Source organism: Salvelinus alpinus, chromosome 8 (genome assembly GCF_045679555.1).
Source record: "Salvelinus alpinus chromosome 8, SLU_Salpinus.1, whole genome shotgun sequence".
NCBI classification, from domain to species: Eukaryota; Metazoa; Chordata; class Actinopteri; order Salmoniformes; family Salmonidae; genus Salvelinus; species Salvelinus alpinus.
In genome coordinates, this window is record NC_092093.1 from 65,659,869 (window position 1) to 65,685,213 (window position 25,345).

Sequence of the window (25,345 nt, forward strand, 5' to 3'; positions counted from 1 at the left end):
ACCAGAGTAGAGTCCCATCCTAACATTCACCCCCCAGGACCAGAGTAGAGTCCCATCCTAACATTCACCCCCCAGGACCAGAGTAGAGTCCCATCCTAACATTCACCCCCCAGGACCAGAGTAGAGTCCCATCCTAACATTCACCCCCCAGGACCAGAGCAGAGTCCCATCCTAACATCCACCCCCCAGGACCAGAGTAGAGTCCCATCCTAACATTCACCCCCCAGGACCAGAGTAGAGTCCCATCCTAACATTCACCCCCCAGGACCAGAGCCAATCTCTTCAGAGAAGCCAAGTCCCTCTGGAATCAGGCCACATCTCACATCTCAGATCTCAGATCTCCCTGGAGTGTGTCTGGGGCTTTCTGTCAGTTATATTTCTCCTCTACCTGGCCAACTGCCATAGTGTGTGTGTGTGTGTGTGTGTGTGTGTGTGTGTGTGTGTGTGTGTGTGTGTGTGTGTGTGTGTGTGTGTGTGTGTGTGTGTGTGTGTGTGTGTGTGTGTGTGTGTGTGTGTGTGTGTGTTCAAGTGTGTTGATATGGAAAGAGGAGACAGAAGGGTTTATTGAAGCTCAGTCAGGAAACAACCTATCCATAACACACACACACACACACACACACACACACACACACACACACACACACACACACACACACACACACACACACACACACACACACACACACACACACACACACACACCCACACACACACACACACACACACACACACACACACACACACACACACACACACACACACACACACACACACACACACACACACAGCGTGGTCCTTTCAGAGGCAGCAGTCAGATTAATGAGAACCTCTGTGTCTCATGTTTAATGTATGAGCAGCCAGGCAGAGCAGAGGAGGGGATGTGTGCGTATTGAGTTCTAGAGTTCCCCTGGGAACTTCTTTTCCTCCAATAACCCCAGCACAGATATCCTGAACTTTTCTGCCTGAGTTCAATATGTCATGTGTAGCATCATAGACAACTCATGGTCTGGTTCAAAGCACATGATGAAGTGTTGGTTTAATATTTGACAATAATTGATGTTTATTTTCTAAGGACAGTAAAAAAATGCAGGACATATTGTCTGATGGCGTGTTGTTCTGTGATTTCACCCCCCCCCACCCCCTCACCTCCCAGGTGGTATGTTCCCCCGGTCCTGATGTTGTTCTGTGATTTCACCCCCCCCCACCCCCTCACCTCCCAGGTGGTATGTTCCCCCGGTCCTGATGGCGTGTTGTTCTGTGATTTCACCCCCCCCCACCCCCTCACCTCCCAGGTGGTATGTTCCCCCGGTCCTGATGGCGTGTTGTTCTGTGATTTCACCCCCCCCCCCCCCTCACCTCCCAGGTGGTATGTTCCCCCGGTCCTGATGGCGTGTTGTTCTGTGATTTCACCCCCCCCCCCCCCCTCACCTCCCAGGTGGTATGTTCCCCCGGTCCTGATGGTGATAGGTGTGGTGGTTCGGATCGCTGACGTCTCGTCACCATCGATCGTCAACATGACCGAGTTCTCCTTAGCAACCAGACGCACCGCGTGCCACTGGCCATCGTTAAGGACCGAACCTGAAGATGAGAGGAAAACACACACACACACACACACACACACACACACACACACACACACACACACACACACACACACACACACACACACACACACACACACACACACACACACACACACACACACACAAACATCTCTGGTCAGAGTGGTTAATTAGTAAAGGCCCCCTGTCAAGTCTCAGAACCCCACTGCATGCTGGGGTCCAGTCAACTATGTGAAAGGGCTTTCAGCTCCAACCGAGCTCAAAGAGGCTGCTGCTAGACACACACACACACACACACACACACACACACACATAGAATCAAACTAATTCTGGGAGAAAACAGTTTTAAGCAAACCACATCATGATGAATTGGCTATCCAAAATGGTGGCTAAATCACTTTGCAAACAGCTATTTACAGTAATATAACAAAGAGCGTAGAATAAAAAGATATACAAACTTGTCAATAATCAACTGACTGGCTTTCTTGATGACTGTAGTATTCCCTCGGTTATGCAATCTGGTTTCCACTCAGGTTATGGATGTGTCACTGCAACCTCAAAGGTCCTCAATGATGTCACCATTGCCCATGACTCTAAGCAATATTGTGCTGCTATTTTTATTGACTTGGCCAAAGCATTTGATTCAGTAGACCATTCCATTCTTGTGGGCCGGCTAAGGAGTATTGGTGTCTCTGATGGGTCTTTGGCCTGGTTTGCTAACTACCTCTCTCAAAGAGTGCAGTATAAAAAGTCAGAAAATCTGCTGTCTCAGCCACTGCCTGTCACCAAGGGAGTACCCCAAGGCTCAATCCTAGACCCCACGCTCTTCTCAATTTACATCAACTACATAGCTCAGGCAGTAGGAAGCTCTCTCATCCCTATATATGCAGATTATATGGTTTAAAATCAGCTGGCCTCTCCCCAGATGTTGTGTTAAATGCTCTACAACAAAGCTTTCTTAGTGTCCAACAAGCTTTCTCTGCCCTTAACCTTGTTCTGAACACCTCCAAAACAAAGGTTATGTGGTTGGTTTGGTTAGAAGTACTTGGGAGTATGGCTAGACGGTGCACTGTCCTTCTCTCAGCACATATCAAAGCTGCAGGTTAAAGTTACATCTAGACTTGGTTTCCTCTAACGTAATCGCTCCTCTTTCACCCCAGCTGCCAAATTAACCCTGATTCAGATGACCATCCTACCCATGCTAGATTACGGAGACATAATTTAGAGATCAGCAGGTAAGGGTGCTCTCGAACAGTTGGATGTTCTTTACCATTCAGCCATCAGATTTGCCACCAATGCTCCTTATAGGACACATCACTGCACTCTATACTCCTCTGTAAACTGGTCATCTCTGTATACCCGTCGCAAGACCCACTGGTTGATGGCTATTTATAAAACCCTCTAAGGCCTCACTCCCCCCTCTCTGAGGTATCTACTGCATCCCTCATCCTCCACATACAACACCCGTTCTGCCAGTCACATTCTGTTAAAGGTCCCCAAAGCACACACATCCCTGGGTTGCTCTTCTTTTCAGTTCGCTGTAGCTAGCGACTGGAACAAGCTGCAGCAAACACTCAAACTGGACAGTTTTATCCTAATCTCTTCATTCAAAGACTCAATCATGGACACTCTTACCGACAGTTGTGGCTGCTTTGCGTGATGTATTGTTGTCTCTACCCAATAATGTTTGTACCATGTTTTGTGCTGCTACCATGTTGTGTTGCTACCATGTTGTTGTTATGTTGTGTTGCTACCGTGCTGTGTTGTCATGTGTTGCTGCCTTGCTATGTTGTTGTCTTAGGTCTCTCTTTGTGTAGTGTTGTGTTGTCTCTCTTGTTGTGTGTTTTGTCCTATATTTATATTGTTTTTTTGTTGTTTTTTTAATCCCAGGCCCCCGTCCCCGCAGGAGGCCTTTTTGCCTTTTGGTAGGCCATCATTGTAAATAAGAATTTGTTCTAAACTGACTGGCTTAGTTAAATAAAGGTTAAATAAAAAAATAAAAAAATAAAAAATCCTTGCATCAGCAGTCAAAGACTACCAGAATCCTATGGATACCCCAATTACAGAACAATAATTATTGGGAAAACTATGCACTTTACAACCCAAAAAGGCCTGTAGTGCTGATGGTATTTTAAATGAAATGATCAACTACACAGATCACAAGTTCAAACTGACTATACTCAAACTTTTCAAAATGATCCTCACTGCAGGTATTGCCCCAGATATTTGGAACCAAGGATTGATCATACCAATCTATAAAAATGTAGACAAATGTGAGTCAAATAATTACAGAAGAATTTGCGGTAACAGCAACTTGGGGAAAATTCTGTGCAGTATCATAAATAGCAGACTACTTCATGTCCTTGATGAGCATAACGGACTGAAGATAAATCAGATAGGATTTTTACCAAATGACTACAACAGACCACATTTATACCCTCCACACTCTGACAAACGATATATATATATATATACAGGCCTAAAGGCAGAGACAATAAGAAGACACAGAGGCTTAATACAATTCAATTACACCTTCGTTTCCTCACAGAACCGGAGAGCAACCTCTGTCTGGTGAAGTCCACAAAGCATTTGCATGTAACAATCTGTTACATGATCTACAGCATCATCAAGCAAGTTAATGACTACTTAACATCTAATTATTTAGAACCACGGAGAGTTACCGCAAGTTGCAAAGAAAACAGGAGCTGCCGCCGCTATTCCAGCACCATTTCAACTTCATCATCATCAAATCACCTCTGCTTAGTCTACTACAGCAACAACTAAAAGATAACAAAAACAATTTAGTCCAATCAACGTAAGCTAAATAGTATGTGGTTGTTCATGGTTCTGATTTCTGTGTGTGTGCGTGTGTGTGCGCCTTGATGCAAGTAGAAAAAACCTGTTGACTCACCCTACTTGTAGAGAAAAGCCAATGCCATCCTCTTCTCTTTCATGTTGATGAAACGGTCTATGACCCTGTCATACAGTACTTTTAGTTGTTGTTGTCATAGGCTACCTGGTTAAATGCTTGCTCAATAGCCTAACTTCCTTTCATGGGCAACATTAGCTAGTTAACATCTAGCTACATATTGTACTTCCATCCTCTCAGGCCAGGGGCACAATGTATGAATTAATGGTTGGATCAGAATCACCATTATAATCATTCACCAGCACGGATAATTAAGTAAAACCACAAGTCCAAATCCCCATCTCCATCCATGGGCCAATTTTAGCTAGCTAGCTAGATAGCCTCCAGAGGACACCAGCACAACGAGACGCAACAATTCAAGTTGTTTCTATCAAGGACGAAGGCGCTAGTTGTGATTTGATAGGAGTGACACCACTTTTTTTTGATAGGAATTTCTTTTACACTTTTTTTGCTCTCCCAGGACCATTCACAGTTGAGCTCACTCAGTTTAGCTCAATGCTGATTGGCTATTATTTTATAAAAAAATGTATAAAGGGAGGCCAAATGCTTGCTGGCTTCCCTTGCATTCAATGCTATGGGTGACAACAATGTCATACTCGTTATGACCAGATGGCATCAGATAGATGGCCTACACACACAGAGACAGAGGGGCAATGTTTTGCTCGCTCGGATGCTTCCGCCGTTGAGATACATTTAGCCTTTTGTGAATTGAAGGAAAATTATGAAACACAGAGAGAAAGATAAATCATTTTCTTTTTTTCTAGGTACATTTTTGGGGGAAGCCTGGCTTCCCTTGGCATCCATCAATACACGCCACTGCACAATTATACCCTCCACACTCTAACTGACAAACAAGTCGACCACAACAGACCACATTTATACCTTCCACACTCTAAGTGCATTTGGCTCAATTTGAAGGTATTTTTGAAATAAACGAAGCTGTATTGGAGGAACAACATACGATGTTATTAAATCAATGTACACTAAAAAAGAAATGTTTGGGTAAAATTGCAAACAAGCAAACAGACTTCTTCTCTCAGTGACATGGAGTGAAACAGAGTTGCTCAATTAGTCTAAAACTATCTACATTAATGAATTGGCAAAAACATTAGAAGAATCTGCAGCACCTGGTCTCACCCTACACAACATTGAAATCAAGTGTCTACTGTACGCAGATGACCTGGTGCTGCTGTCTCCTACTAAGGAGGGGTTACAGCAGCACCTAGATCATCTGCAGCCAGACCTGCAGCCAGACCTTAAAACCTTGAATATAATTATATTCCAAAAGAGGTCTGGATATCACAAATACCTGGATATCACAAATACAAATTCTATTTGGACACTACATGTATCTAGGACTAAATATCAGCAACACAGATAGCTTTCGCATGGCTGTGAATGAGCCAAGAGACAAAGCAAGAAGAGAATTATATTTCATTGAAAGGAACATTAAAATCGAAATTCCAATTAGCATCTGGCAACAACAAAAAACCTAGAAGTTATAGAACCAATTGCTGGATATGGCAGTGAAGTATGGGGTCCACTCTCCAATAATGCATTGACCAAATGGGACAAACATCCAATTGAAATACTGCATGCAGAGTTTTGCCAGAGTATATTGCAAGTGCAGAGAAAACCTCCAGATAACACATGTAGAGCAGAATTGGGCCAATACCCCCTCCTTATTCAAATTGAAAAAAGAGCCATACAACCATCTAAAAACAAGGGACCCCAAAACATTTCATCACACAGCCCTATAATGTCAACAGATGGAACAAGAGAAGAGACCTCTCAGCCAGCTGGTTCTGAGGCTCAGTTCACTAACCCAAGCCAAGCCCATAGAGCCTCAGGACAGCACTCAGATAATCTGGGCCAACCAAATTATAACAAAGCAAAAATATATATATAACACCTATTGGAGAGACCACAAAAAATCTAAGTAAACTTTAATGCTATTTGTCTCAAAACAGACGGTACACAGTGATGATCAAATCAAATCAAATTGTATTGGTCACATACACATGGTTAGCAGATGTTAATGTGAGTGTAGCGAAATGCACATCTGACCACTGTGTCTGAGGAAAACACTAACTATGTAGACTCAGTGAGCACAGCCTGGTCATAGAGACAGGTTGTCATAGACAAACCTGGCTGCGCAGAGAGGACAGGCTGTGCTCACTCTGCTCCAGGGGAGAGGTACTGTCACGCCCTAATCTGTTTCACCTGTCCTTGTGCTTGTCTCCACCCCCCTCCTGGTGTCACCCATCTTCCCCACTTATCCCCTGGGTATTTATACCTGTGTTTTCTATCTGTCTGTGCCAGTTCGTCTTGTTTGTTCAAGTCAACCAGCGTTTTGTGTCTCAGCCCTTGCTTTTTCCAATCTCTCTTTTCTCGCCCTCCTGGTTTTGACCCTTGCCTGTTCTGACTCCGAGCCCACCTGCCTGACCACTCTGCCTGCCCCTGACCCCTGCCTGCCTTGACCTGTCGTTTGCCTGCCCCCGCTGCTGTAACAAACATTATTACTTCAACACAGTCTGCCCTCTGGTCTTACCTGAATCGTTATAGGTAGAGACAGAGCTGTATTTCCTATTACACTGTGACAAATACTCAGACCGAAGAGAATCTTTCTTTCCCAAAATGATCATTCATTACAAAGAATTTGAAACTATAAAAGTATTTATTGTGTGAAAACCTAAATATGTGGCCTCTTTCACAGCCAGTGAAAAGCGCAAATGTAACAATAGTATTTTGGGGGGCTTTCATACCATGCCATGTTGCTTTTCAGTCATGTATTTATTTTTATTGTCATTACTATTGTTGTTGTAGTTGCTTTTAAAGTTAATAATTTCCACTACTACTATTATTGCTGTTGGTCCGACCATTGTTATGTGTGTACTTTGACAATGTAAGTCATTTCATTTGCCATGTCAATAAAGTCTATTGAATTGAATTGAGAGAGAGAGAGAGAGAGAGGGAGAGAGAGAGAGAAGGAGGAAGAGAGAGAGAGGGAGGGAGAGAGAGAAGTAGGAAGAGAGGGAGAGGGAGGGAGAGAGAGAAGGAGGAAGAGAGAGAGAGAGGGAGGGAGAGAGAGGGAGGGAGGGAGAGAGAAGGAGGAAGAGAGAGAAGGAGGAAGAGAGAAGGAGGAAGAGAGAGAGAGGGAGGGAGAGAGAGAGAGGGAGGAAGAGAGAGAGAGGGAGGGAGAGAAGTAGGAAGAGAGAGAGGGAGAGAGAGAAGGAGGAAGAGAGAGGGAGGGAGGGAGAGAAGGAGGAAGAGAGAGAGAGGGAGGGAGAGAGAAGGAGGAAGAGAGAGAGAGGGAGGGAGAGAGAAGGAGGAAGAGAGAGAGGGAGAGAGAGAAGGAGGAAGAGAGAGAGAGGGAGGGAGAGAGAAGGAGGAAGAGAGAGAAGGAGGAAGAGAGAAGGAGGAAGAGAGAGGGAGGGAGAGAGAGAGAGGGAGGAAGAGAGAGAGAGGGAGAGAGAGAAGTAGGAAGAGAGAGAGGGAGAGAGAGAAGGAGGAAGAGAGAGAGAGGGAGGGAGAGAAGGAGGAAGAGAGAGAGAGGGAGGAAGAGAGAGAAGGAGGAAGAGAGAGAGGGAGGAAGAGAGAGAAGGAGGAAGAGAGAGAAGGAGGAAGAGAGAGAGAGAGGGAGGGAGAGAAGGAGGAAGAGAGAGAGAGGGAGGGAGAGAAGGAGGAAGAGAGAGAGAGGGAGGGAGAGAAGGAGGAAGAGAGAGAGAGGGAGAGAGAGAGAGAGAAGGAGGAAGAGAGAGAAGGAGGAAGAGAGAGAGAGAGGGAGGGAGAGAAGGAGGAAGAGAGAGAGATGGAGGGAGAGAAGGAGGAAGAGAGAGGGAGGGAGGGAGAGAAGGAGGAAGAGCGAGAGAGGGAGATTTCATCGATCACATCAGAGTTGGAAGGTTTAATGTGTTAACCTTGCAGTCTAGAGTCTCTTGTGTTTGGTTTTTAAGTATCTCCTCTCAAGGCAGACAAGTGTATAAAAAAACAACATATTTTCACACTTTACACACACAATCATGTAATTAGCAAACCATCAGTGTCTCCTCCTTGACAACAGCATCAAAACAACGTGCGGCGTAACCACAGGAACGATCTTGATATACTGCCGTCTGATTATTGCTAATTAGTCATTAGTTGTTAGAGGCAATCATCATCGCTACCAAGATGGCAGGATTGGAGACACACAACGGCTGTGATGGGTGTGTCTGTGTGTGTATTATTTCCTACCTGATGATATGTCTATCCTGGTGTTCTTCATCTGTGTCACATTGAAGTGAACGACAACCTTCCCGTCGTCAAGGGCAATCTCAAGCGTTCCATCATCAAGGTTACTGAAGAGGAGGAGTCCATCAGCGTTCCACGTGCGGAACTGGAACCCCAATGATACTACATCTTGGTTGGCTCTTCCCGGGAGCTGCAGGAAGCTGGTAGCGTTGAAGAAAACTGTGAAGGAGTGTGACTCCACGCAAGAGAATGACAGATTACGCTAAGGAGAGAGAGAAAGAGAGAGCGAGAGAGAGAGAAAGAGAAAGAGAGAGAGACAGACAGACAGACAGACAGAGAGAGAGAGAGAGAGAGAGAGAGAGAGAGAGAGAGAGAGAGAGAGAGAGAGAGAGAGAGAGAGAGAGAGAGAGAGAGAGAGAGAGAGAGAGAGAGAGAGAGAGAGAGAGAGAGGAGATGCTCATCATTAGTTGTGATTATCATTAGTTGTTTGCTTTGATCAATTCTAAGATGAAAACGTATTGTACCAAGAGAGAGACGGACAAGACAGAGACAAAGACAGGGACGGAGACAGAGATAGAGATGGAAACAGAGACGAAGACAGAGATGGTGATAGAGATGAAGACAGAGACAAAGACAAAGACAGAGATGAGACAGAGATGGAGACAGAGATAAAGACAGACATGGATACAGGGACGGAGACAGAGACAGCGACAGAGATGGAGACAGAGATAGAGACAGAGACGAAGACCGAGATGGAGATAGAGATGGAGACAGAGATGGAGACAGAGACAAAGACAGAGATAGAGACAAAGACAGGGATGGAGACAGGGACGGAGACAGAGACAAAGACAGAGATGGAGACAGAGACAAAGACAGGGACGGAGACAGAGATGGAGACAGAGATGGAGACAGAGACAAAGACAGGGATGGAGACAGGGACGGAGACAGAGACAAAGACAGAGATGGAGACAGAGACAAAGACAGCAATGGAGACAGATGGAGACAGGGACGGAGACAGAGATGGCGACAGAAGCAAAAACATGGACAGAGACAGAGATGGCGACAGAAGCAAAAACATGGACAGAGACAGAGATGGAGACAGAGAGATAGACCGTGACAGTGTGTGTGTGTGTAACTTACAAAGCTGGAAGTATCTAGCTTTTTGCGTCGTGCCAAATCAGTGATGTTATCTCCGTTGTAGTTGATGCTCTCCATACAGCCTCTGAAGTTCTTCATCCCCCCTCCCACTGGCTTACCACTGTAGGGCATGCCACCAAAACTCAACTACAGTAGAGAGAGAGAAGGATAAGATACGTAATAAAAAGAGGGAGAGACCAACGTATAAAACAGCATTTTGGCATGTCGTCTTCTAAGAGGGATTTAGTGTTTTTTCTTTACTGTCTTAGTACTCCCTAAATGTTCCTGCATGTGTTATCATTCAGTGTGTGTGTGTGTGTGTGTGTGTGTGTGTGTGTGTGTGTGTGTGTGTGTGTGTGTGTGTGTGTGTGTGTGTGTGTGTGTGTGTGTGTGTGTGTGTGTGTGTGTGTGTGTGTGTGTGTGTGTGTGTGTGCACTGTGATGCTTCACTACCCATATTAATTAAAGCCAAGAGCGTACAAGGGAATCCAGGCCTTAAACCTGTTATGGCTGAAAGAGCAGCATTGAGTAACCTGGAAAGAGGTGGCCATTTCAAACGGCCTCGTTCTCAATTCTTGCTCGTACAATATGCATATTATTATTAGTATTGGATAGAAAACACTCTCTAGTTTCTAAAAACGTTTGAATTATGTCTCTAAGTGAAACAGAACTATTTTTACAGCTCATTTCCTATCCGGAAGTGAGATTTCCAAAAAGCGAACTGTCTCTTCAAGAGCTTGTCTATAAAAGGTCATGTCACTTAGGACTGTAGAAACACGTCATACACCTTCCTCTGGGTGTCATGCGGAAGTGAGAGCAGAAATCAGTTGATTATCTCTTTCAGAGAATGCATACACCCTCTTGGAATGAGAGGACCGTCATTATTTTTTTTTTCTGAGGCGCGAATTTGGACCACGACTCTCCACCTGGAAAACGGTCGTTATAGATGAATATGACCCCTGGCTTCGATTTTTTTTGATACATGTCACAATATCATCCTAAAGTATGTTTTTTCAATATAGTTTAATTATATTATTGAAATTTATTCGTGACTTTATACGTGATGCGTTTGAAGACGAACGAGAGGTTAGCGCAGTAAGGCCAGTGTGTTTGCTAATTGAAGAGGGAAATAGTTATTCTGGATCCAAATAAAGACGGTTCTGAACAAAAGACCCCTTGTACAACATTCTGAATGAAGATCAACAAAGATAAGGACCCAATTTGGGATGCTATTTCATATATATCTGTCGAACTGTGCTATGCTACCGTTTGCTTTGTTGTGATGTTAGCTATTGTAGTAAGCTAATATGACGATATATTGTGTTTTCGCTGTAAAACACTTCAAAAATCGGAAATATTGTCTCTATTTACAAGATCTTTCTCTTTCATTAGCTATCCACCATATATTTCTCTGAAATGTTTTATGATGTGTAATTAGTAGTTGACGTTGGTGTCTGTATTTTCTCTGGCTACTCCCGTGCGATTTCTGACTGTAGCTATGATGGTAGCAGTAATGTAAAACTGATTTATAGCTAAAATATGCAATTTTTTTGAACAAAACATAGATTTATTGTGTAACATGTTATAGGACTGTCATCTGAGGTAGTTTTTTCTAGGTTATTTAGGTTGGTTCTAGGTTAGTTAGGTTGGCTTGTGCATGCTACTTGCATCCTACTTGTGCTGTGAAAAATGTCTGTCCTCTTTTTTATTTGGTGGTGAGCTAACATAAATATATGTGGTGTTTTCTCTGTAAAACATTAAAAAAATCGGACATGTTGGCTGGATTGACAAGATGTTTATCTTTCAAATGCTGTATTGGACTTGTTAATGTGTGAAAGTTAAATATAAAAAAAAAATAGATTTTGAATTTCGCGCCCTGCACTTGAGCTGGATGTTGTCATAGGTGTACCGGTGTCGGGCTTGCAGCCTTAACAGGTTTAAAAATACACAACAAGTAGCTCTGGTAGTTCTGCACTGAGTAGAAGCAGTCACACTGTCAGGAGTGAATCAGTTAGTCAACGAATCAACTACTAATATCCTCATCAACCATCACATTATACCCATGTGTATATGCATGCACATTCACTTGTTGCACATTCGTTTGTTTGTTTGATATTTCTTGGGTATTTAAAAATCTATTTCCTGTTGTAAGTGGTATTAGTGTGCAGTACTGTTTCATTGTATTAACATCCAGCATGAATTGTCTAATATGGATTAGTCCTGATGAGTGAGTGTAACTCTAATTTCCTCTGGTATCAAAGTGCTACTCAAAGTACAGGAAACAAATCGAACCGCAAACACTGGTAATTATAGCTGACACGTGGAAGAAAAATAAAAGAGAGAGAGGAAAGGGAGAGAGTGAGGGAGAGAGTAAGGGAGAGAGAGAGTGAGGGAGAGAGAGAGAGTGTGAAGGAGATAGATAGTAAGGGAGAGAGAGAGTGAAGGAGATAGATAGTAAGGGAGAGAGAGAGTGAGGGAGAGAGATAGTAATGGAGAGATAGCGTAAGGGAGAGAGAAAGAGAGAGAGATAGTAAGGAGAGTGAGGGAGGGAGAGAGTGAGTGAGGGAGGGAGAGATAGCGAGGGAGAGATAGTAAGAGACAGAGAGTGAGGGAGATAGAGAGAGAGAGTAAGAGAGAGAGAGAGTGAGGGAGAGCGAGAGTAAGGGAGAGGGAACGTAAGGGTGAGAGAGCGTGAGGGAAAGAGAGAGAGAGTGAGGGAGAGCGAGAGAGTGAGGGAGAGAGTGAGGGAGAGAGATAGCGAGGGAGAGAGAGTGAGAGATAGAGTGAGGGAGTGAGATATTAAGGGAGAAAGAGTGAGGGAGAGCAAGAGAGTGAGGAAGAGAGAGAGTGAGGGAGAGAGAGAGTAAGGGAGAGAGAGAGTGAGTGAGGGAGAGAGAGAGTGAGTGAGGGAGAGAAAGAGTAATGGGGAGAGTGAGGGAGGGAGTGAGGGAGAGAGAGAGTAAAAAATAAGAAAAGAGAAAGCAGAAGAAAAAAGAAGGGAGAGAAAATGCAGCAAAGAGAAGTGACAGTAGACACTGACAAGCGGAGGAGGGTGTTAAAAGGGTGAGTCAGAGATGAGACAGAGGAATATGGAGAGGGAGGAGGAGGGAGGGGGAAGTTGACTGCTGTGCTCTCTCAGGACAAGGTGTTAATTAGTCTTACATGACGGCTGTTATTGGTCTATACTGTAGAGGGTGGGAGGAGAGAGAGGCAGGGTTGCAGGGAGGGGAGGGGTACTGAGAGACACTCTACATACAAAGATAAAGTTGCCAATGTGTCTGCAGCGGCTTCTGAAGAAGTGGAACAATGATGTGTGTCTCTGTGTGTCTCTGTGTGTCTGTGTGTGTGTGTCTGTGTCTCTGTGTGTCTCTGTGTGTCTGTGTGTGTGTGTGTGTGTGTGTGTGTCTCTGTGTGTCTCTGTGTGTCTCTGTGTGTCTGTGTGTGTCTGTGTGTGTGTCTGTGTTTCTGTGTGTCTGTGTGTGTCTGTGTGTGTGTGTGTGTTTCTGTGTGTCTCTGTGTGTCTGTGTGTGTCTGTGTGTGTCTCTGTGTGTCTCTGTGTGTCTCTGTGTGTGTCTGTGTGTGTCTGTGTGTGTCTATGTGTCTCTCTGTGTGTCTGTGTGTCGCTCTGTGTATGTGTGTGTCTCTGTGTGTCTGTGTGTGTCGCTGTGTGTCTGTGTGTGTCTATGTGTCTCTCTGTATCTCTCTGTATCTGTGTATGTCTCTGTGTGTCTGTGTGTGTATCTGTGTGTGTGTGTCTCTCTGTGTGTGTGTCTCTGTGTGTGTCTCTATGTGTCTGTGTGTCTGCGTGTGTCTCTGTGTGTGTCTCTATGTGTCTATGTGTGTGTGTGTGTGTGTGTGTCTGTGTGTCTGTGTGTGTGTGTGTGTTTCTTTAGCTCCTCACCTCGTAGTCTAGATCCAGATGGTCAAACTCTCCGTTGGTCCTGAAGTGTTGTGTGTGTGTGTCCAGTGTGAAGTTAACGTTGCGTCGGTATCGTTCAATCATCACAGAGTGCCAGTGGTGATCATCCAATAGACTTCCAGACGTCACAGAAGTGTGGCCCAGGATCGAACCGTACTGGTTACTGCCTGGCAATCACATGATTAAACACACATCAGGACAGTGTGTGTGTGTGTGTGTGTGTGTGTGTGTGTGTGTGTGTGTGTGTGTGTGTGTGTGTGTGTGTGTGTGTGTGTGTGTGTGTGTGTGTGTGTGTGTGTGTGTGTGTGTGTGTGTGTGTGTGTGTGTGTGTTATACCTAGGTTAATCTGCAGCAGTAGTTTGGCTCTGCGTAGCTCTAAAGTAATATAGTCTCCTTGCTGTCCCTCTCCATGTAGAATGACTCCTTCACTTTCTGATGTCTTAAACTTCAGAGCGATCACATCCTTTATAATCTTCATCTTCTTCACCTAGGGTTGGGAACAATGTTTAATATATACAAAATAATAATGTCTTGATTTTATAAGTCAGATTAAACTGACAGACTTATTCAATTCCGGTCCTGGTATGTTAGTGTTGGGCTGGAACTAAAGCCTGCACATCCCAGTAGCTCTCCAGGACTGGAATTGAAGAAGATGGTCTCAAGTGGAAGATGGTCTCAAGGGGAAGATGGTCTCAAGTGGAAGATGGTCTCAAGTGGAAGATGGTCACAAGTGGAGACAGACATGACTACATGAAAAATAAAGGATTTATTTCTTACCTTAAATCGGTAAGATATAACTCCCTGTCCATCAAAGTTTATTACGTCTGCCCCTGAAAAAGAGAGAGAGAGAGAGAGAAGGGCGGTTGAGTTTGAAAGGAGTAACAGAGCAGTGGAGATGGAGGATAGGAGATGAGAGGTGGAGAGAAGAGAGGGAGGTTAGATAAAATTCACTGCTGCTCAAATTTCATTTTCATCATCACCACATCTGTTTGAGTGGACACGGGAGAGAGGAGTGTGTGTGAGTGTGTGTGTGTGCGTGTGTGTGTGTGAGTGTGCCACTGCCATATCTATTTGAGAGGACACGGACGGGTAGAGTACAGGGAGAAGGTTAGATAAGAGGGCTCAGAACTGATTAGATCTCTCTCTCTATCACACACACACACACACACACACACACACACACACACACACACACACACACACACACACACACACACACACACACACACACACACACACACACACACACACACACACACACACACACACACACACACACAAGCGCACACACACAAGCACACACACACAGAACCATAGCAAGCTGCTTTAACGGAGAGTTAATGGGATAAATTACCATGCATTAATGAGATGGGATAAATGAACCTGCATTATTGCAGCTCAGAAACAGGTCTGGAACCTGCAGGGTTAGGACATAGAAAGATAAATAAACCTGCATTATTGCAGCTCAGAAACAGGTCTGGAACCTGCTGGGTTAGGACATAGAAATAAGAAACATTTTAACCCTGTGTTCAGGGAAGAAAGAGAGAGGGATGAGGGGAGAGGAGGGAGGTATAGAGCAATATGATAGCTTGAGTGAATGAATGGTAAGTAGGGATTGAAGGAAGGATGATGGGAGGGAGGGATGGAGAGAGAGAGATTTGTACATTTGTACATTGTTACAACACTGTAAATATACATAATATGACATTGGTAATGTCTTTATTGTTTTGACACTTCTGTATGTGTAATGTTTACTGTTAATTTTTATTGTTTGTTTCACTTTTGTATATTATCTACCTCACTTGCTTTGGCAATGTTAAACACATGTTTCCCATGCCAATAAAGCCCCTTGAATTGAATTGAATTGAGAGATGAGAATGTCTTTTGGTTGACTGAGTGAATGGGAGAAATGGATAGAGGGAAGGATGATGAGAGGAGGGATGGGAGGAGGGATAAATATGATGTATTGGCTGAGTGAATGAATGACAGGGAGATATCTGAATGCACAAACTGCTTCCACACACGGACAAGAGACGGATACACGTCTCTACGCAGTGTGTGTGTGTGTCCTAACCTTTACCATCATTCATATCTGTCAAGCAAACACAAACATTAGAGAAGCAACCCGAATCGAGTTCTGTTCTTCTTACCATCACTTCAATGGCCCACAAACAAGCTAAAGCACTGTGTGTGTGTGTGTGTGTGTGTGTGTGTGTGTGCCTGCGTGCGTGCGTGCGTGTGTGTGTGCGTGCATGCGCGTGTATGTTTATCGTTACATTGTGTTATGATCACTTCAAGCAGGAGCCCTTAAGTAAAGGAAGCACATATCACTGTATATATTATCTCTGTCTCTTTATCTCGCCAGGCTATCCATCAGAGAATGTCTTCTCCTTTCAACTTAAAACTAATGTAGTAGAGAAGTAGAGAAATGAAAACGTTTTACTATGTCTTATCAGAATAAAGAATGTGTGTGTTTGTGTGTGAATGAATGAATGAAGGAATGAATGAATTACATTTTATTTGTGTGTCATTTCTCCAGTTGGCAACCCATCCATTATGGGATTAATTGACACATAAACATGACAATAATTCACAGTGATAATTCAGTCATAACTCTTCAGGTGTTCTGTGCAGTGTGCACCGCATAAAGAGTAGACAACAAATCAACATATAATAATAAATAAGATCATCAAAAGCAATAATTACATCTCTAACTGAGTGTGTGTGTATGTACGTGCCTGTGAGTGTGAGTGAGTGTGTGTGTGTGAGTGTGAGTGAGTGTGTGTGTGAGTGTGTGTGTGTGTGAGTGTGTGTGTGAGTGTGTGTGTGAGTGTGTGTGTGTGTGTGTGTGTGTGTGTGTGTGTGTGTGTGTGTGTGTGTGTGTGTGTGTGTGTGTGTGTGTGTGTGTGTGTGTGTGTGTGTGTGTGTGTGTGTGTGTGTGTGTGTGTGTGTGTGTTCAGAGAAGCTAATAAAAAAAGTAATAACTTCACTGGAATGAGAAACGCGTGTCACTATAGTGTTATAGTGGTAATTTATGCCAAGTCTTAATTGAACATTTCTTATCAAAATCAATTTAGCACTCTGTAATAGGATGAGAGAGAAGGGTTGGTCTGGAGTGTGTCAACTCCTGTGGGGATAAGGGTGTGTGTGTGTGTGTGTGTGTGTGTGTGTGTGTGTGTGTGTGTGTGTGTGTGTGTGTGTGTGTGTGTGTGTGTGTGTGTGTGTGTGTGTGTGTGTGTGTGTGTGTGTGTGTGTGTGTGTGTGTGTGTGTATTCTGATTTGACAGCCCATAAATGTAATTCCATCTTCATTTATGGAGTTGATGTAATTAGTTCATAATGAAGACAAGCGCTGATGACATTTCTAGTGAGAGATGAGACTCAGAATCTGACTCATTACTGTAACATTCTAATGATTAGATGGGTCTTATGAGGTGTGTAATGGAGGTGGCCTGTGTGAGAAACGTCATGTAGGCTTTAGCTCAGTGGGATAACACGGTCTTGTGGCCGGTGAGTCACATAAACCCAGTGAGTCACCTTTGTGTGTGTGGTGTCTGTGTGTGTTTGTATGTGTGTGTGTACTCACAGTAGGAACAGCCGTAGACCTCTATGCGGAGGCCGATGCGCCCCTCTCCACTCCAGTCCAGCGGTACGAAACGCAGGAACCGACCCATAATGCCTTTTGCCAGGTCGTGACGCACCACACTCTCCGTGTTGGAGTTGCCTGAGAACGCCTGCAGAGATACAGAAAGCAGAGATGACTTATCACATACTGAACTACATATGTGGGGCTTGACTGAACAACCCTATCTTTCCCCAAGGAACACTTGTCCTTGCTACAGTTCTATGATGGGTTAAAACTTATACCTCTCTCTCTCCGTCCATCTCCTACACCAAGCCCTCTCTCTCTCTCTCTCTCTCTCTCTCTCTCTCTCTCTCTCTCTCTCTCTCTCTCTCTCTCTCTCTCTCTCTCACTCTCTCACTCTCTCACTCACTCACTCACTCACCCCTCTCTCTCTCTCTCTCTCTCTCTCTCTCTCTCTCTCTCTCTCTCTCTCTCTCTCATCCTTCCATACTTCCTCTTTACCCCCATCCCGCTTTTCTCAGCATATAATTCCAGGATAAAGCTCTTTGTCTCTTCCCTTCTTTAGCCAGGCGGGAGCTTTAACCAGTATATTCCTCTAAGCTTCATCCTATTGTGCAGAAATGAAAACAGGACTTATCTACCACGGATACAGCAGCCTGCCTTGAGAATACTTTATTTTTTACATAGCGGTTTACTTTGTCGCCCTGGCGAGGTACAGTAGAAAACTGAAACTCCATCCAAGACAATCCCGTCCTTTCTGCCAGGTCTTTCACGTAGGCGTATTGTACTGAGTGTGGTGTGTGTGTGGTGTGTGTGAAAGGTTAGAGAAAATGATCAGATGAATGTTAGTTCAGTCTGTAATATTTGCACTTACACCGGAGATAAATTAAAAACCAATATAGATGTCACATCCCTTAAAAACAGCCAGGTGGGCAAAATTACACGAACGATGTAAGATAGATGGTGTAATCATTTTTATTTGCAGAAACATTAAAAGCTATAGATCAGGTTTAATGGCCGAAACATAACACTGTTGAATTAATAATGAGTCCCAAACGATTATGACGCAGCACACAAAAACAACAGCTTAATGTTCCCTCCAGTGGAACAACTACACATTTATCACTGGGGAGTTTCCACACAACACAACCATGATCAGGTCATTTGGCTGATTCCCATAGGAAAACACACACACGCACATACACACATGCACACGCACACACACACTGGTTTTGTGTTACCTACCCATATGTTTCCGTCCTGGTGATAAGGCTTCCAGTTCCTGCCCGTGTCGCTGTAGAGCAGCCTGTACCTTGTCGTCCAATCAGAGCTGCTGTACCTGCCCTGTGTTGCCACGGCAACCACCTGTCTCCGGTTGCCCAGGTCCACTTGGAGCCACGGGTAGCTGTCGCTGTCCTGGGGAGACCAGCCCCCCGCACCTGGAGTCAGGGATACAGGTAAACATGACGTTAAACACAGGTCAACTTGATGTTAACAAAGGTCAAAATGATGTAAACACAGATAAACACATGTCAACATGATGTACCTCATTTGCACACACTGTATATAGACCTTTTTTCTATTGTGCTATTGACTGTATGTTTGTTTATTCCATGTGTAACTCTGTGTCGTTGTATGTGTCGAACTGCTTTGCTTTATCTTGGCCAGGTCGCAGTTTTAATGAGAACTTGTTCTCAACTAGCCTACCTGGTTAAATAAAGGTGAAAAAATAAATACAAAAAACAGGTAAACATTAAGGAAACAGGTCAACATGATGTAAACAGGTCAACATGATGTAAACAGGTAAACACATGTCAACATGATGTAAACAGGTAAACACAGGTCAACATGATGTAAACAGGTCAACACAGGTCAACATGATGTAAACAGGTAAACACAGGTCAACATGATGTAAACAGGTCAACACAGGTCAACATGATGTAAACAGGTAAACACATGTCAACATGATGTAAACAGGTCAACGCAGGTCAACATGATGTAAACAGGTAAACACAGGTCAACATGATGTAAACAGGTCAACGCAGGTCAACATGATGTAAACAGGTAAACACAGGTCAACATGATGTAAACAGGTCAACATGATGTAAACAGGTCAACATGATGTAAACAGGTCAACACAGGTCAACATGATGTAAACAGGTCAACACAGGTCAACATGATGTAAACAGGTCAACATGATGTAAACAGGTCAACATGATGTAAACAGGTCAACACAGGTCAACATGATGTAAACAGGTCAACGCAGGTCAACATGATGTAAACAGGTAAACACAGGTCAACATGATGTAAACAGGTAAACACAAGTCAACATGATGTAAACAGGTCAACGCAGGTCAACATGATGTAAACAGGTAAACACAGGTCAACATGATGTAAACAGGTCAACACAGGTCAACATGATGTAAACAGGTCAACATGATGTAAACAGGTCAACATGATGTAAACAGGTCAATGCAGGTCAACATGATGTAAACAGGTCAACGCAGGTCAACATGATGTAAATAGGTCAACATGATGTAAACAGGTCAACATGATGTAAACAGGTCAACATGATGTAAACAGGTCAACATGATGTAAACAGGTCAACGCAGGTCAACATGATGTAAACAGGTCAACATGATGTAAACAGGTCAACATGATGTAAACAGGTCAACGCAGGTCAACATGATGTAAACAGGTCAACGCAGGTCAACATGATGTAAACAGGTCAACACAGGTCAACATGATGTAAACAGGTCAACACAGGTCAACATGATGTAAACAGGTCAACACAGGTCAACATGATGTAAACAGGTCAATGCAGGTCAACATGATGTAAACATGTCAATGCAGGTCAACATGATGTAAACAGGTCAACATGATGTAAACAGGTCAACACAGGTCAACATGATGTAAACAGGTCAACGCAGGTCAACATGATGTAAACAGGTCAACATGATGTAAACAGGTCAACGCAGGTCAACATGATGTAAACAGGTCAATGCAGGTCAACATGATGTAAACAGGTAAACACAGGTCAACATGATGTAAACAGGTCAATGCAGGTCAACATGATGTAAACAGGTAAACACAGGTCAACATGATGTAAACAGGTCAACACAGGTCAACATGATGTAAACAGGTCAACGCAGGTCAACATGATGTAAACAGGTCAACGCAGGTCAACATGATGTAAACAGGTCAACATGATGTAAACAGGTCAACACAGGTCAACATGATGTAAACAGGTCAACGCAGGTCAACATGATGTAAACAGGTAAACACAGGTCAACCTGATGTAAACAGGTAAACAATTTCACAGTTTTTCATAATTCCTGACATTTAATCCTAGAAAAAATTCACTGTCTTAGGTCACCACTTTATTTTAAGAATGTGAAATGTCAGAAAAATAGTAGAGAGAATTATTTATTTCAGCTTTCATTTCTTTCATCACATTCCCAGTGGGTCAGAAGTTTACATACACTCAATTAGTATTTGGTAGCATTGCCTTTAAATGGTTTAACTTGGGTAAAATGTTTTGGGTTGCCTTCCACAAGCCTCCCACAATGAGTTGTGTAAATTTTGGCCCATAGCTCCTGACAGAGATGGTGTAACTGAGTCAGGTTTGTAGGCCTCCTTGCTCGCACACACTTTTTCAGTTCTGCCCACAAATTTTCTATGAGATTGAGATCAGGGCTTTGTGATGGCCACTCCAATACCTTGACTTTGTTGTCCTTAAGTATTTTGCCACAAGTTTGGAAGTATGCTTGGGGTCATTGTCCATCTGGAAGACCCATTTGTGACCAAGCTTTAACTTCGTGACTGATGTCTTGAGATGTTTCTTCAATATATCCACATAATTTTCCTGCCTCATGATGCCATCTATTTTGTGAAATGCACCAGTCCCTCCTGCAGCAAAGCTCCCCCACAACATGATGCTGCCACTCCCGTGCTTCACGGTTGGGATGGTGTTCTTTGGCTTGCAAGCCTCCCCCTTATTCCTCCAAACATTGCGATGCTCATTATGGCCAAACAGTTATATTTTTGTTTCATCAGAACAGAGGAATTTTCTCCATAAAGTGAGATTTTTGTCCCCATCTGCAGTTGCAAACCGTAGTCTGGCTTTTTTTATTGCGGTTTTGGAGCAGTGGCTTCTTCCCTGCTGAGCAGCCTTTCAGGTAATGTCGAGATAGGACTCGTTTTACTGTGGATATAGATACTTTTGTACCTTTTTCCTCCAGCATCTTCACAAGGTCCTTTGCTGTTGTTCTGGGATTGATTTGCACTTTTCGCACCAAAGTACGCATCAAAGTACGCATCAAAGTATCTCTAGGAGGCATCTCCTTCCTGGGCGGTATGACGGTTGCGTGGTCCCATTGTGTTTATACTTGCGTACTATTGTTTGTACAGATGAACGTGGTACTTTCAGGTGTTTGGAAATTGCTCCCAAGGATGAACCAGACTAACAATTGTTGGAACAATTACTTGTGTCATGCACAAAGTAGATGTCCTAACCGACTTGCCAAAACTATAGTTTGTTAACAAGACATTTTTGGAGTGGTTGAAAAACGAGTTTTAATGACTCTAAGTGTATGTAAACTTCTGACTTCAACTGTAAACATGATCTAAACACAGGTCAATATGATGTAAACACAGGTAAAGTCAACATGATGTAAATAGGTAAGCATAAGTCAGCATGATAAACATAGGTCAACATGATGTAAACAGGTAAACATAACTAAACACAAGTAAACACAGGTAAACATGATGCAAACAGTTAAACACAGATCAATATGATGTAAACATGATGTAAACGGGTAAGCACAGGTCAACATGATGTAAACAGGTAAACATAACTAAACACAAGTAAACACAGGTAAACATGATGCAAACAGTTAAACACAGGTCAACATGATGCAAACAGTTAAACACAGGTCAACATGATGTAAACATGATCTAAACGGGTAAACACAGGTCAACATGATGTAAACATGATGTAAACGGGTAAACGCAGGTCAACATTATGTAAACATGATGTAAACGGGTAAACACAGGTCAACATTATGTAAACATGATGTAAACAGTTAAACACAGGTCAACATGATGTAAACATGATGTAAACGGGTAAACACAGGTCAACATTATGTAAACACAGTTAAACATGATGTGAACAGGTCAACACAGGTCAGCATGATGTAAACACAAGTAAACACAGGTCAACATGTTGTAAATACAGGTGAACACAGGTCAACATTATGTAAACAGGTAAACACAGGTAAACATGATGTAAACACAGTTAAACATGATGTAAACACAGGTAAACACAAGTCAACATGATGTAAACACAGGTACACACAGGTCAACATGTGGTAAACACAGGTCAACATGATTTAAACAGGTAAACACAGGTCAAATTGATGTAAACAGGTAAACATGATGTAAACACAGGTAAACACAGGTCAACATGATGTAAACACAGGTCAACACAGGTCAACACAGGTCAACATGATTTAAACAGGTAAACACAGGTCAAATTGATGTAAACAGGTAAACACAGGTAAACATGATGTAAACACAGGTAAACACAGGTCAACATGATGTAAACACAGGTAAACACAGGTCAACATGATGTAAACACAGGTCAACATGATGTAAACACAGGTAAACATGATGTAAACACAGGTAAACACAGGTCAACATGATTTAAACAGGCAAACACAGGTAAACATGATGTAAACACAGGTCAACTTGATGTAAACACAGATCAAAATGATGTAAACATAGGTCAACATGATGTAAACACAGGTCAACATGATGTAAACAGATCAACACAGGTTACATGATGTAAACAGGTCAACACAGATCAACATTATGTTGTGTTACCGCTTGAATTCAAAATGGGTTAAATATTTTTTTTCTTCCCCATTTCTTCCCCATTTACACACACAATACCTCCTAATGACAAAGTGAAAACATAATTTGAGAATCTTTTGCAAATGTATTGAAAATGAAATACTGAAATATCTCATTTAAATACTGTAAGTATTCACACTCAAATCAAATCAAATTGTATTTGTCAGATGCGCTGAATACAACAGGTGTAGACCTCACAGTGAAATGCTTCCTTACAAGCCTTTAACCAACAATGCTTTAAGAAGTTAAGTAAAAAATAGAAAATAAAAGTAACAAATAATTAAACAGCAGCAGTAAAATAACAATAGCGAGGCTACATACAGGGGGTACCGGTACAGAGTCAATGTTCGGGAGCACCGGTTAGTCGAGGTAATTGAGGTAATATGTACATGTAGGTAGAGTTACCTAGAAAGACTCCTAAGTCAATACATGTTAGACTCACCTTTGGTAGTGATTACAAATGTGAGTCTTTCTGGGTAAGTTTCTAAGACCTTTGCACATCTGGATTGTACAATATTTGTCCATTATAATTTTCAAAATTCTTCAAGCTCGGTCAAATTGGTTGTTGATCATTGCTAGACAACCATTTTCAAGTCTTGCCATAGTTTTTCAAGCAGATTTAAGTGAAAACTGTAACTCAGCTACTAAGGAACACTCACTGTCTTCTTTGGTAAGCAACTCCAGTGTAGATTTGGCATTGTGTTTCAGGTTATTGTCCTGCTGAAAGGTGAATTAATGAATTAATCTCCCAGTGTCTGTTGGAAAGCAGACTGAACCAGGTTTTCCTCTAGGATTTTGCCTGTGCTTAGTTCCATTTAGTTAATTTTTTATCCTGAAAAATGCTTGAAAATATGGAGAGTGCTACTCAGTAATGTTTTGTATTAGATTTACCCCAGACATAACACTTCATATTCAGGGCAAAAAGTTGATCGCTTTGCCAATTTTATTGCAGTATTACTTTAGTGCCTTGTTGCATATTTTTTATCCTGTACAGGCATCCTTCTTTTCACTCTGTCAATTAGCTTAGTATTGTGGAGTAACTACAATGTTGTTTATCCATCCTTCGTTTTCTCCTATCACAGCCATTAAACTCTTTAACTGTTTAAAAGTCACCATTGGCTTCACGGTGAAATCCCAGAGTGATTTCTTTCCTCTCCGGCATCTGAGTTAGGAAGGACACTTGTATCTTTGTAGTGACTGGGTGTATTGATACACCATCCAAAGTGTAATTAATAACTTCACCATGCTCAAAGGGATATTCAATGTCTGTTTTCCCCATCTACCAATAGGTGCCCTTCTTTGCAAGGCATTCGAAAACCTCCTTGGTCTTTGTAGTTGAATCTGTGTTTGAAATTCACTGCTCGACTGAGGGACCTTACAGATAATTGTATGTGTGGGGTACAGAGATGGGGTAGTCATTCAAAAATCATGTTAATTAAACACTATCATTGCACAAAGAATGAGTCCATTCAACTTATTATGTGACGTGTTAAGCACATTCTTTATCCTAAACATATTTAGGCTTGCCATAACAAAGGGGTTGAATACTTATTGACTCGAGGCATTTCAGTTTTTCCTTTTTTATTAATTTGTAAAAATGTATAAAAACATGGGGTATTGTGTGTAAGCCAGTGACAACAAAAAAATCTCGCTTTAATCAATTTTAAATTCAGGCTGTAACACCAGAATTAGGAAAAGGGGTGTGAATAATTTCTCGAGGCTCTGTATATCTTACAATCCATCTAGGTGGGCATAACCCTTGCTTTAGACTGGAAGATGTGTGATTGAAACAGAATGCCTTTCTCTCTTCACTCTAACCATCACTACACCCCTCTCCCTCCCTACCTGTGTTGAGGTCCCTAGCTAGAATACATTTTATATGCAGTCTCTCTCACGGAGCTCTTATAAGTCAAAGTGAAATGATGCAGAAACACAAGAGGAACACAACTTGTAGACAGGGAGGCGGGCGGGAGAGAAATACGAGTTCTACTGTGGCAGTTGGATTCAAAACAGTCAGTTATTAAAAGGAATGGTCCCTAGATTCCTCTCCAACACACACAGAAAATAGAAT

The 25,345-nt window shown here is 42.7% G+C and overlaps 1 protein-coding gene across 2 annotated transcripts in view; it reads right to left on the reverse strand.

Annotated features, from left to right (window-relative positions):
* Positions 1 to 25,345, reverse strand: part of cntnap2a (contactin associated protein 2a) — a 226,266-nt gene that overhangs the window by 80,293 nt on the left and 120,628 nt on the right. For both annotated transcript variants that reach the window (XM_071414746.1, XM_071414747.1), the window contains exons 3-10: positions 18,607 to 18,800; positions 17,362 to 17,509; positions 14,554 to 14,606; positions 14,113 to 14,263; positions 13,759 to 13,943; positions 9,862 to 10,005; positions 8,725 to 8,983; positions 1,429 to 1,578 (exon numbers count right to left, since the gene is read on the reverse strand). In XM_071414746.1, the coding sequence (XP_071270847.1) occupies positions 1,429 to 1,578; positions 8,725 to 8,983; positions 9,862 to 10,005; positions 13,759 to 13,943; positions 14,113 to 14,263; positions 14,554 to 14,606; positions 17,362 to 17,509; positions 18,607 to 18,800 (1,284 nt within the window). The remainder of the gene's footprint in view (positions 1 to 1,428; positions 1,579 to 8,724; positions 8,984 to 9,861; positions 10,006 to 13,758; positions 13,944 to 14,112; positions 14,264 to 14,553; positions 14,607 to 17,361; positions 17,510 to 18,606; positions 18,801 to 25,345) is intronic.